The 12221-nt window shown below is 45.7% G+C and overlaps 3 protein-coding genes across 3 annotated transcripts; all 3 read right to left on the minus strand.

Annotated features, from left to right (window-relative positions):
- Positions 1–5403: 5403 nt before the first annotated feature.
- On the minus strand, positions 5404–6987 carry PENARI_c002G06736 (uncharacterized protein; the record flags this gene model as incomplete). The annotated part of the gene is made up of 3 exons (XM_022627585.1): positions 5404–6562; positions 6625–6728; positions 6784–6987. 3 exons carry the CDS (start codon positions 6985–6987, stop codon positions 5404–5406), a joined length of 1467 nt encoding a protein of 488 aa, XP_022492300.1.
- A 780-nt stretch (positions 6988–7767) lies between these two features.
- On the minus strand, positions 7768–9159 carry PENARI_c002G10397 (aspartate aminotransferase family protein; the record flags this gene model as incomplete). The annotated part of the gene is made up of 1 exon (XM_022627848.1): positions 7768–9159. The coding sequence occupies one exon, from the start codon at positions 9157–9159 to the stop codon at positions 7768–7770; it is 1392 nt and encodes a 463-aa protein (XP_022492228.1).
- Positions 9160–9462: 303 nt separating this feature from the next.
- PENARI_c002G02924 (fungal specific transcription factor domain-containing protein) lies at positions 9463–11824 on the minus strand (the record flags this gene model as incomplete). Its single annotated transcript, XM_022627333.1, has 4 exons — positions 9463–10291; positions 10349–10786; positions 10855–11279; positions 11378–11824. The coding sequence occupies 4 exons, from the start codon at positions 11822–11824 to the stop codon at positions 9463–9465; spliced, it is 2139 nt and encodes a 712-aa protein (XP_022492626.1).
- Positions 11825–12221: the final 397 nt, after the last annotated feature.

A 12221-nucleotide genomic window follows, 5' to 3' on the forward strand; every position in this document is an offset into this window, starting at 1 on the left:
AATAGGATCTCTCCTTTATGAAGGAGAGATCAGACTTAAACCACCTCGTTGGCCTTGACCTACAAGCGTACTAGTATTATTCATCGTATTCTCCATTCAAATTTCAATAGGTTATAAGCCCGGCTTGCCTCGTCAGCCGGGAATAGCTTTATCTGCAACCTGCCTCCCCTAAGCCCTTTCCTCCGAAACGATATCTAATCCTCGACGTCTCCGCCCGAGACGGTAAGCCCCTAATTAAGGCGAGCCGCCTAGCGATGCCGAGTCCGTCTATTATAGCGACGATAACCTCTAAGACGCCGACCGTACGCTTCGTTAAGAACCTCCTCCTCGTTAGCGTGAAGATCCGCTATATTTCCCGGCGCTAGAGGTCACTAGCGCTGACTCTTATACGAATCGACGCCCTATTCTTAATATAGATAGGAGTAACCGTAGCGACGTGTTTAATCTGTCGCCGATTCGTGATTCTGTACCTCTCTAGTCTACTAAGAGGGATTTGCCGCATAATAAAGAAAATACCGTCGGCAACTATCATATTCCACGTTAAATTAGACCGAGAGAATCCCCCGAGCAAGAAAAGGCTATTACGTATCTAAAAAGGGCCAAAGAAGTAGTTAGAAAGCTTTAGGATAACTCTAAATTCGAAGCCTTAAAGGGTAAGTCTAATTACCGTTATTGGGCTAATAATATAGAGCAATTGTTCGATAACAATGCCGTCACTCCTATTATATACGGCGAAGTTATGATCCTACCCCGTGAGTATCGCTATTTCCTAGCGTAAGCTTAATTTATCTTATTCGCGAGAAGAGTAATTAATAGCTATATATCGAAGCAAATTCAATAGTATCTATAAGATAGAAAGCTTTATGATCTAGCCGTAATGTGGAGAGTAATTAAGAGTGCGTATACACCTACCAATATATCTATAGTAGCTAGTGGTATAGCTGAACTTAATAAGATTCTCGAGAGTAATTGCACGTCTCTCGACCATTATAAATTACGCTTCTAGACGGCATAGACGAAGTCTATTATCGGAAGCAATAATAGCGAGCACGTCTTATAGCTTAAGCGCAATAAATATCTCTATTTCCTTAAGAAGTTAGATAGTCTAAAATAGGGTCCGTGGAAGACTAGCCTTATATCGCGAGTAAGTAGATTATCCGACTCCGATAGGATCTATCGGTTCGATAAAATTATTGCCAAGCTCGAAGACTTCGAGAGATCACTAGATCGCGAGACTAAGACCTAAAATACGTATACCGTACGCTCGGTAACACTAGCACTAGTAGCTTTAGGTCCAAAACCTTATTACGAGCATTATGATAGGAAGGGCCACGTAAAGTCGAATTGCTAGAAGCTCCGCTATAGTAGGAAGTCGGAAAAAGAGATAAAAGGAGATAGTTTTTCGGCCGAAAAACCTACTAAAAAAATAGAGGCATATACTACAAATACTATTAAAATTGACCTACCTCACAATATCCTCTCTAGCTTCCGATATACCTTTAGATTGATAGATTTGCGATATAGGTGCTAACGTCTATTTTATGGCTTTACCTAGCAATTTTATGCCTAGTACGGCAAAGCCAATCTCAATTCGTATATAGATAGTCTCCGGCATCATAATTAAAGAAGGTCTACGTGGAGAAATCTATATAAAACTCACTAGATCTAGGAGAAGACCTAATTCTAGTATCCTCCTCACTAACGTCCTCTAGACGCTAGTAGCTAGCGCTAACCTTATTAGCGGTATAAGACTTACTAGGAAAGGTGTCACGGCGATCTACTGTCCGAACTAGCTACTATTAAAGCGTAAAGATAGTAGTATTCTTAGTATAGGACGTAAGGTCGGTAAGCAATAGATCTTAAATATCTCCTCCGTTAGATCTCTAAAAATAGAGATAGTAAGCTTACACCACGTCCGAAGCTCTACCGAGCTATCTAATATACCTATAGCTATTATAACCACGGATGCTAATACGGACGCTAAAGCACTCTAACCCCGCCTAAATAAGTCTAGGGTTAACGTCCACACCTAGCACCAACGTATAGGCTATATCGGCACTTAGGGGGTGTAGAAAACGGCGAGAATTGTGGATAGCATCGATATTAAAGGTCTAGTAGTCTCTAAATAGCCTTGCGGAGACTATGCTATCGGACGGGCACCTTATAAACCTAACCGGCGGCTAATTCTCTATCGTTCTAAGAGAGCTAGAGACCTCGTCTACGTCGATATTAGCGGCGGCGGCAAGCTTACACCCGCTATTAAAACGGGGGCTAGATACTAGCTTCTTATAATCGATAACTTCGATAGATAGGCCGAGATACGCTTCCTTAGGACTAAATCGGAAGCTAAGATAGTTATTAAGGAGCTTCTTAGCACGTACGAAAAGGATAGGGAATATTAGATTAAGGACCTTATTACTCCTAAATCTAGGGATAAAATTAGAGCTATTTAGACTAATAATAGTAGAGAATTCACCTTTCAAAAGCTTTAATATTAGGCTAAAATAAGAGGGATTCACTAGCATTTTATTACTCCGTACGCTTATAAGTAAAATAGCAAGGTTAAGCGTCTTATACGTGTTATTAGCGAGAGAATACGATATATTCTAGCTAATAGTAAGCTTCCTACTTTCTTATAGGCTAAGATCATAAAAACCGTTATTATCGTGAGAAATATAATATTTTATAATAGCCGTAAGATATAAGGAAGACCTCCTACTACTCCCTTAGAGCTTCGCTACGGTAGGAAGCTAGACCTATTATTTCTACGCGTTATTAGTAGTAAGGTCTAGAAGGTCTTCCTACGTGAAGCTATTTATTAAAGCGAAGAAGGGCGCCACCTAGCTCCGAGAGTAGAGCTTAGCTACCTTACTAGATACACTAGCTATAGCGGCAACCTAATATCGCGTCTATAGACTATTTCCTAATAAGAAAGGAGGCATAATATATATCGTAAGAGATATAATTATTGATAAAGGACCCGATTAGGATCTATACAATAACCCTAACACCCTAATAGCTACTGCCGAGTCTACTACCGACCTTCCCGGACTTCCTAGACCTAATCTAGAGGACTCCGACGATCCTAAAAATGACGAATTCTACGTATTAGACGAGAATTTAGATTAATCCGAGGTCTTAGAAGTATCGGACGTCTTAGACGCCGATTCTAGTAACCCGATTTAGCTATTTTCAATAGCTTTAAGGACTAAAAAGGCTAAAATTCAACACTATAAAGACTAGTCTATAGTGCTTCTTACGGAAGCGGAGACCTCTCTCCTAGCGCTTCCGTCTATCTATGATATCGAGCGTACGCTAGCGCGCTAGCTCGAGTCTCTAACCTCTCTTTGGGAAGCTAGGGCTTCACCGTTCTAGCTATAGTGGGAGTAAGCTATAAAGTTAGAGATCGCTTAATTTAAGGTTCTCTAAGTATAGTAACTAGTATCTCTACCACTAGGGGCTAAGATCCTCTCGGGTAGATAGGTCTATAAGCTTAAGACCGATACTAATAGTAGACCTACTAAGTTTAAAGCACGTTAGGTAGCCCGAGGTAATACCTAGAGAGAAGGCATTAATTATAAGGATACGTACGCTACCACCGGCCGCTACGAGACCCTCTGAGTACTCCTTATAGTTATTATATTGAAGAAGCTATATTCGACGTATTTAGACGTTAATTTGGCCTATCTTAATATAATTTTAGAAGAGGAAACGTATATATAATACCCCGACGGTCTCGACTTTTATGGCGTCGAACCTCACGGTAAAGTCTATCGCCTTCTTAAGAGTCTATACGGCTTACGCTAGTTAGCAGCTAATTAGTATAAGACCCTTAGTAACTTCCTTCTTTCTAAAGGCTTTATTGCCTCTACCGCTAACCTATATCTCTACGTACGTCACGAGTAAGGGGGTAGTAGTATTACCGTTATCTTCGTCTACGTAGATAATATATTACTTATATCGACGTCTCCCACAACGCTTTATAGAGTCAAAGAAGCTATTGCTAAGCAATAGTCTATTTTAGACCTAGGTAAGGTTTCTCACTACCTTAGCCTTAGGATTTAGCGAGACTAGGAAGCTAGGATTATAAAAATAGGTCAAAAAGCCTATATTAATAAGTTCCCTAACGTCCCTTTAATATCCTCTCTAAAACCTCTTATCCCCTTTAACCCTAGCACCGAGCTTAGGAAAGCCGACGAGCCGGCCGACCGTGAAAACATAAAGACCTACTAGTCTCTCACCGGTAGTCTAATCTACGTAAGCACGGTCTTACGTCCTAATCTCTCTCTAGCGCTTAGGATACTCACGAAGCACAACCTTAAACCCCACGATCCTCACTTTTCCGCCGTCTACTAAGCCGTCTAGTACGCTAAGCGAACTAGCAACCTTGCGATAACCTATAGCCAAGCGAAAACGGATAGAAATACTAGTTTTGAGGACGGATACGGGTTCTAGGGGTGCGTGGACGCGTTATTTGCATTAGATCCTAATACCATAAGGAGTCGCATAGGATAGGTATTCTACCTCGCTAGCGGACCAATTTCATAGGCTTCGAAGCAGCAATCCTACGTCACGAAGTTATCAGCCGAAGCAGAGTATTACGCTCTCTCGGACGCAGGAAGCTAGGGTGTATAGCTTCACCACTTACTTATCGATCTATAGGTAGTGAAAGCGTCAGACCCAATTCACCTATATAGCGATAGTCAATCCGCGATTTCCATAGCTAAAACCTTAAGGCATCACTCGAGAAGCCGCCACATTGAGACCCATTACTATTAGATCCGCGAGAGAGTTGAAGAAGGCAAAATACGACTCTCTCACGTCGCTGGCGTCTACAACATTGCCGATAGCCTCACCAAGCCATTAGCAAAACCTGCATTTGAAGCATTTCGCGACGCATTAGCATTAGAAAAGACGTTTTGAAGACATGGCAGCTTCAATACTAAGGGGGTGTGTTGAGATTCATGGCTTGCTCAGGCATCTCCAGGCATTAAATGCCCAGTTCGCCAAAGCATGAAGCTCACGATCAGCATTCAACCTACCATGTATAGGATAGTTCAGGGGAAATGCTTCACATTAAATAGGATCTCTCCTTCATGAAGGAGAGATCAGACTTAAACCACCTCGTTGGCCTTGACCTACAAGCGTACTAGCATCATTCATCGTATTCTCCATTCAAATTTCAACATACGCCATTAGGAGGTAATTCAACAAAAACACCCCAAAATTGCTGTGGCAAGTTGACTTATTTTAGGCATAGAAATATAAATACAACTGAGATGACTGCTCCTAAGTATGGAGATTTGGCGATTAACTTATTCAAGTCTTTATAGCTGCAAATAACTGCCCAGCGGTAGTAGCCTAGTTAATCATCATGACCTCTCGGGGGACATCAAAACACACTCAATATGCGTAAAGAACATCGCTGCCTGCACCGGAAAGATCCCCTCGGTTAATCTTTCGGTTTGTACTCTTCAACCACCACCTCAACACCCAAGCACTCGCAACAGTGGCAAACCCAAAAGCAGCATTAGATGCCATGCCAGTCAAGTAACGAGGGCCATCACTTTTCGGATAGAGATAAGCGGTATAAATATAAGACGCATTAGCCACAACATTGATAAACCCAAGCGAAGCAGCCTTCTTCTCAGGCGTCTGACCCAATGTCGCAGAAACCCAACCCAGAATCACCGAGTTAACAGCATACGCACCACTAGCAAAGAGAAAGCAAGACACATATCTAGCACCCGTATTCAAAGTCACACAGGATATAAGGAAGCCCACAACAGCAACACCCATCGAGATGGTGATATGCCACGTCCGCTCATTATACCGTCCAGATGTAATACCGATGATCACACAGCTGATACCGGACACGATATATGGAGGACAAGTCAGAACTAGGGTTATAGTACTGTTGAACCCGAGACTGCCAATAACAGTCGGGAAGAAATTGTTGAACGAGCACGCGCTCAGATGCATATTCTGCATGAAGGCCAAGAGGAATACGCGCGGGTCACACATTGCCTGTTTCAAGCCTGCTAGTGCGCCCTTGGATTCTTCGCTGTTGACTGTATCTTTCTGAATGCGGTCGTGGGCGAGTTGGCGTTCTTCCGGGGTAAGCCAGCGGGTAGTCAATGGATGATCTGGGAGCATGAAGATGCCCAAACCAGCGATCCCGAATGTAACTGCGCCTTCAATGATGAATAGCCATTGCCATCCTTTTAACCCGAGGTTCTTGTCTAGAGTTGCGAATGTCGCGGCCGCGATCAGGCCGGCGACAGCTGTGGCGATTATGTTTCCTGAGTAAAGGATTGAGATGCGCAGGGCTATTTCTTTCCGTGTGTAGAAGAGGGACAGGAGGAATAGCGCGCCAGGGTAAAAGGGCGCTTCGGTTATGCCGAGGAAGAATCGGACGAGGACCAGACTGGTGTAGTTTTTTGTTAAAGCTGTGCAGGCGGATACTATGGCCCAGCTGGCCATGCAAATGCTCATGTAGAGGGATGGTCGGACTTTCTTTGAGGACATGAGCATATTGGATGGGATTTGCATTAGTAGGTAGCTGGTAAATAATGGCGGATTAGCTTGGAGATTTTTGGGTAATGTTGTGGGCTTTATTCGTACCCAACGAACAGGATCGAGATGCAAGTGTTGTACTGTGTTCCAACTAAGCCGAGGTCCTCCTCGAGGTTATTCAGACATGCATTGGCAATAGCATTGCGATCAATCTTGAGTTCTTGCGTTAGGCAGAGATATTTGTGAAGGCATGGACGCTTTACTCACGTAGTTCAAGAAGTACATGGCCCACATAATAGGCATGATTCTCATGTCCAGCTTGCGAACTAGTTTGATCTCCCGTGGATCACTCTTGGCTGTAGCACCGGAGTAATCTCCCTGGCCCTTTTCATCGTCTAGCTTGAGCGGGTCGACATCCTCAATGTGGGTGTCTTTCGGCTCTTTCCCTCTGGTAGCAAGGTCTGAAGTCATCTTCATTTTTCTCAGGAAAGAGTGGTATGGTCTCGAATGTTGTTCCTGTCTGATTTAAAATCGACTCAAAAGGAGAAATAAGTAGCTCCACGAAAGGAATATAATGGCGATACTTTACCCAGTGTATACAATGAACAGGCAGATGTAAAGTATGCAACCAGGGAGTCAAGGGCATTTATAGCTAATAACCCTGGAGCAGAGCGGACGAACAGACCCCGGCTCCTCGTCCTGCTCCCCTAAAACAAAGTCTTGAAAATGCGGTCTCATTGGAGAGCGTAGTGACGAGATTGAGCTGCCAAGAAGCCAAGAATTTAGCGCAACTAATCCGCATCATGTACTCCAGATTCCGCTGGTGAACCTGTCTTCCCCAGGTCTTCCCCGCAATTTGACTGGTTGACGTCCGGGGTAGCAAAGGCCGGAAATAACTGGATGATCAGAGAATAAAGCCTGTCTCAGAGCAAATTAAGCGAAGCAATGCCCCGAGATACCTTGGTGTGGATTAGTGTGTTCCGCCGTTCGGCTCCGCGCTCCTCGCGGACTATGTCAAGGCCGTGGAATCCTTGTCCGGTTTTCAATATGTCCGCCCCAACACAGCAACTTTAAATGAATGGGACAATGTGATAAGATGGTTACCCAAAAGTATTTATGTGAATACGTCTAGTTAGATAACAATGTATTGAGTGATGTAACATTCTTCCTAGAGCAGAGATATCGTCCGTCGATCAAGGCATAGATCGTGGGTCTAAAGAATAACTTCACTTATCTTCAGTCAGGTAAAAGTCACAGCGGCATTGTACCCGAAGTCATAGCAAAAGCCTCTTCCAAGATCCTCAAGCCACTCAGCAGTTGATCCTCAGTGATAGTGATTGGAGGAGCAATTCGAAACACGCCTCCAAAGCTGGGATGGCTGCTAAGATTGGCCCACAAGCCTAGTTCATAGGCACGATCACCGATAGCCTTACCCAAAGCCAAAGCAGGAGTCTTCGTCTCTCGATCCTCAACAATCTCGACACCGGCCATAAGACCCCGTCCACGAACATCACCAATGCATCCATACTTATCCTTCAAGCTATTTAGCTGATCATGAAGTATCTTGCCCATTGCACGTGAATGTTCAACCAAGTTATCGCGCACAACAATCTCAAGAACTTTGTCACCAACAGCTGCGGGAAGGGGATCATTGATGTGGGTAGTATAAAAGCAGAACTCTCGCTCGACGCAAACGCGATCAATCTCAGCACTAGTGACAACGGCACTCAGCGGCAGTCCATTACCGAGCGTCTTGCTAAGCGTCAGGATATCAGGCACAACATTCTCATGGTTGATAGCCATCAAATCACCGCATCGACCGACACCCGTCTGCGCCTCATCAACGATCAAAAGCATACCACGCTTCTCGCATTCTCGCTTCAGAGCGGCAAGATACCCTGGTGGCAGGACATGCATACCACCCGATGACTGGATACACTCAACAATACAGGCCGCCAGCGATCCGCACGATTGCATATCGATCATCCGCCAACCATACTCCATCTCCGCTTCCCAGTCATAGGATCCATCAGCTCGGCGGAAGATAGAGCGATACCCATTTGGTGGCGGGAGCATCAGCATCCCCGGCATCAGGGGTCCCTGACCTTTGCGACCGAAGTGATATTGAGCGCCTAGTGCTTGGGCGGTCACGCCGTGCCAGCTGGCACCCAACCCGACGATTTCGAATTTCCCGGTGTATATTTTGGCCATTTTGATAGCAGCTTCGTTGCTTTCTCCTCCGGTTGACAGGAAAAATGCTTTGTCGAGCCCAGCGGGGAGTAGGTTGCAGAGGCGTTCGCCGAGGCTGATTACTGGGGGAGAGACCATGCCTGAGAAGAGGTGGTCCAGGGAGGCTGCGTGGTCTGCGATTGTTTTCACAATTTCTGGATGGCCGTGCCCGAGGAGACAGGACATTTGTCCTGACGTAAAGTCTAGCACTTTGTGCCCTGATGCTGTGTAGACGTATAGGCCTTTGCTGCCACAGATGACATGTTTGTTAAATTCTGTTCCGTATTTCAAGAGGTATTTGCTTGTTTTTTCTTGAAGAACTTCTTGGTTGACGTTGTTGTATAAGAGGAGGCCGTTATCTTGGTTTGGGGAGGTTGTAGTAATCTTGTTATCGTCATTGATGCTGGGTGCCATTTTGGGCTGGAGTTTGTAGGAGAATGCGTATGTGTCTGGTTACTTGTAACCCTTCATTCAATGCGACCTGTGTCTCTTTAGTATCTTATCAGTTGAGTTCTGACCTCCAGCCACATTGCAACATGGGTTGCTCCTGCTTTTTCGCCGCGGAGCCGCGGCGAACTTGAGACCCACTTATACAGATCCCGATGACGTTCCAGCGTTAGGAGAGAAGTTATTATTGAATCGAGTCTGTTGGCATGTATAGCTGGCAAACCCAAGGTAGTATGTATATTCATGTAATCATTCCGCGCTGCATTCGGTCTATATAGTTTGCAACGTATCCCAAATGCTAGGAAACATGTCATCCACAAACGACATATCCGGCATGAAATGCTGACTTAACTCGGCATGTGTTACATCAGAAGTATCGGCTGGTGGTCCCGATCTCAACAGCTTCTCAATAACTTCCGAATGTTGGGCTACACAGATATCAGCGAGGTCCCACCCAAAGTTCTTCTGGTGCGATCGCAAAGATGCTAAGAAGTCATTCGCTAACCGAAGCGAGGTACTTTGTGACAGACCAGCCGCCTGCTCTGTCTCCAATGCGCAACGAATCAGGAATGTCACAGTTGATGAAAATGTGAATGCGACAACAGGAAGCCAAAAGTCTCCCAATTGTGCTTCGCCTAGTTCCTGGACCAAAAACACAATGTCTTCTGCGGTTCTGCGGGCCTCCATGATGCGATTCGCCATCTGCTCTCCACTGTGATCTTCTGACCGTCTTTCTCGATCTAGGTCGATTCGTCGGAGGAGAAGACATGTTGCTAAATATGCTAGACGCAGATTTGAGGCTCCGGGGGTCTCAAGATTCGAGCCCCGAATGACAATCCTGCGGATATTTCCAGTGAGTGAATCAACCCATTTATTCAACTCCAACTCAAGGTTTGTGGTTGGCTGGACTGCGGCAATATGAATGTTGTAAACGTGCTCCAGACACTGGTCCAACACCTCTGTTAGGCGCATGAGCTCAATAAACACCGCATTGGCTTCGCTGTCTCGCTCCGAGCCCGATAGATATTCAGGTATTGGTAGGGGCACGTCATATTGAGATCTTCTGATGTGAGGAGGTGTGCCATATGCGAGGCTGGACCTGTGCAATCAAAAATATTAATATTTCCCACGTCGGTTAGAGCTTGTGAATACTTACCAGCGGTCATGAAGCAATATAGACCACCATATCCTCATTCTCAAATATTTCTCAGCTTTTGGAATGTCCCATGGCAGGGGATTCCGATTTAATCCCAAAGAGTGACACAAAGCAGTCGCCGAAGCAAGCCTGACACCATTGCCTGTCATTGACGTCGTTGGGCGGCCACCTACATCAAGTAAAATGGCTTTGATTGTCGATATTCCAGCAGAGGCGTGCAGCTCAGAGTACGAGGCTTCAATGGCAAGATTCCAGACAAAACGAACATCCGGACACCTTTCGTATGAGAGAATAGGATCGTGTTGCCAGAATGTTAGCATGTGGGCATACAGACATGCTAGCAACGCCGGTGAGATGCGATGTCTGGCACTTGTGTACTGTGCTCGGAATGACTTCTCGTCAAGTAGGGGTATACAAGGGTTTATCTTCTTCAGATACCTGGAAAACGCCGTGAGTTTCGATGAGCCCGGGAAATAGCGCGGAGACAAGGAGTGGTGTAGACTAACAGATCAATAAGGTGCGGGCCCCATGGTTCGACGAGCTTTTCAATAACCTGCAACTTATGAAGTGCCGGGTTGGAATTCCAAGTCAGACCGAATGGCCTTTTCTGTACTTTTGTAAATATCACAGGGGACGAGGAGCTGCCAGGCTCAACGGGACGAATCTCACGAATTCCTTGTCCACCTGAAATGTTTGATAGATAATCAGCCAAGACGTGATTATCACCAGTCACCGCCGGCCCAAGGATGTGCGGATTGTCGTCTTCCGCGTCAAGAGACAAAGGTGTATCCTGATCGCTTTGTTCCTGTGTTGGAATTGGGAACTGAGGTGAAGCTGGCACAAGAGGGGATATGCCCAGCTGTTGAGCAGATGAAGCAGGCGCTCTTAATGATGGAGGTGGTAGCACTGGGGCAACCTTCGACGCACGCCTCTTTTGGGGTGTCCTTTTTGCTCTGCCATCAGGAAATGAACATTCCGTGCCATGGACACGGCACATGAGACAATCCTCTGAGTGAGGCTCAATCTTACATCGCGATTTCCTGCGGCGGCAGGGTATACATGCAGGCTTCGTGTGGGACCGATAAGGCCTCTCATCTCCACTTTCCATGTTGATTCGATATGCGCAGATTGAGGCAAGTGTCCGCGGGGTTTCTCGGCGAAGCTCGGGGCGATACACCGGTATGGTTGTGGCTCCGTATGTAAGGGAAGATAACGACGTCTCCGCACCCAATCACTGTTGTAGCGAGCCCATGTGGCGGATATGCAGCTAGCTGTGCAGGGACGTGAGAGGTCGACTTGGGAAATTCCGCGGCGCGGGGAAGAGGAAGTGAAAAAGTGGGCCTCGATGTGGGTCCCTCTTTCTAAAGTTGCCGCATAGTCTAAATCGATGCCAACAGGTCTTCTATAGAGAGACCCCTGGCTTTGCTGGTTATTGCGGCAAGGTACGATATTATACGAGTAAGCATACAATGCCATAGTGAGCTGGCCGGGTCTAAATTAAACACATCCGCTGTGAAGTAGGTCATAAACTGGCACGAAATTTCTAATTCTGGCAGCGTCAGATCATTGTCCTTATTTTCTTTTGCTAAGGTTTAGTGCATCCATGAGCTGATCATCAGAGGGGAAAATGCTATATTCGGCACTTGTCTGCGAAGACAACTTTAAGATTTGTGTCAGGTCCCAGGCAGACCTCCCGCCCTCGCCTGATTTCCTTCTGTCTTCGCTTTACAAACGCTTCCATTGTGTCCTTTCCTTGATCTTTTTTTTCCGAATTAAGAACAAACCCTCCAGGCAACAAGCTGCAAAACGACCTTCAGCGAGATGCAAATCCCGCCACGCGATCCCATTGCTGAGGTTTCTGTCTCCGGAAGAC

This window comes from Penicillium arizonense (assembly GCF_001773325.1).
Source record: "Penicillium arizonense strain CBS 141311 chromosome Unknown PENARI_contig002, whole genome shotgun sequence".
NCBI classification, from domain to species: Eukaryota; Fungi; Ascomycota; class Eurotiomycetes; order Eurotiales; family Aspergillaceae; genus Penicillium; species Penicillium arizonense.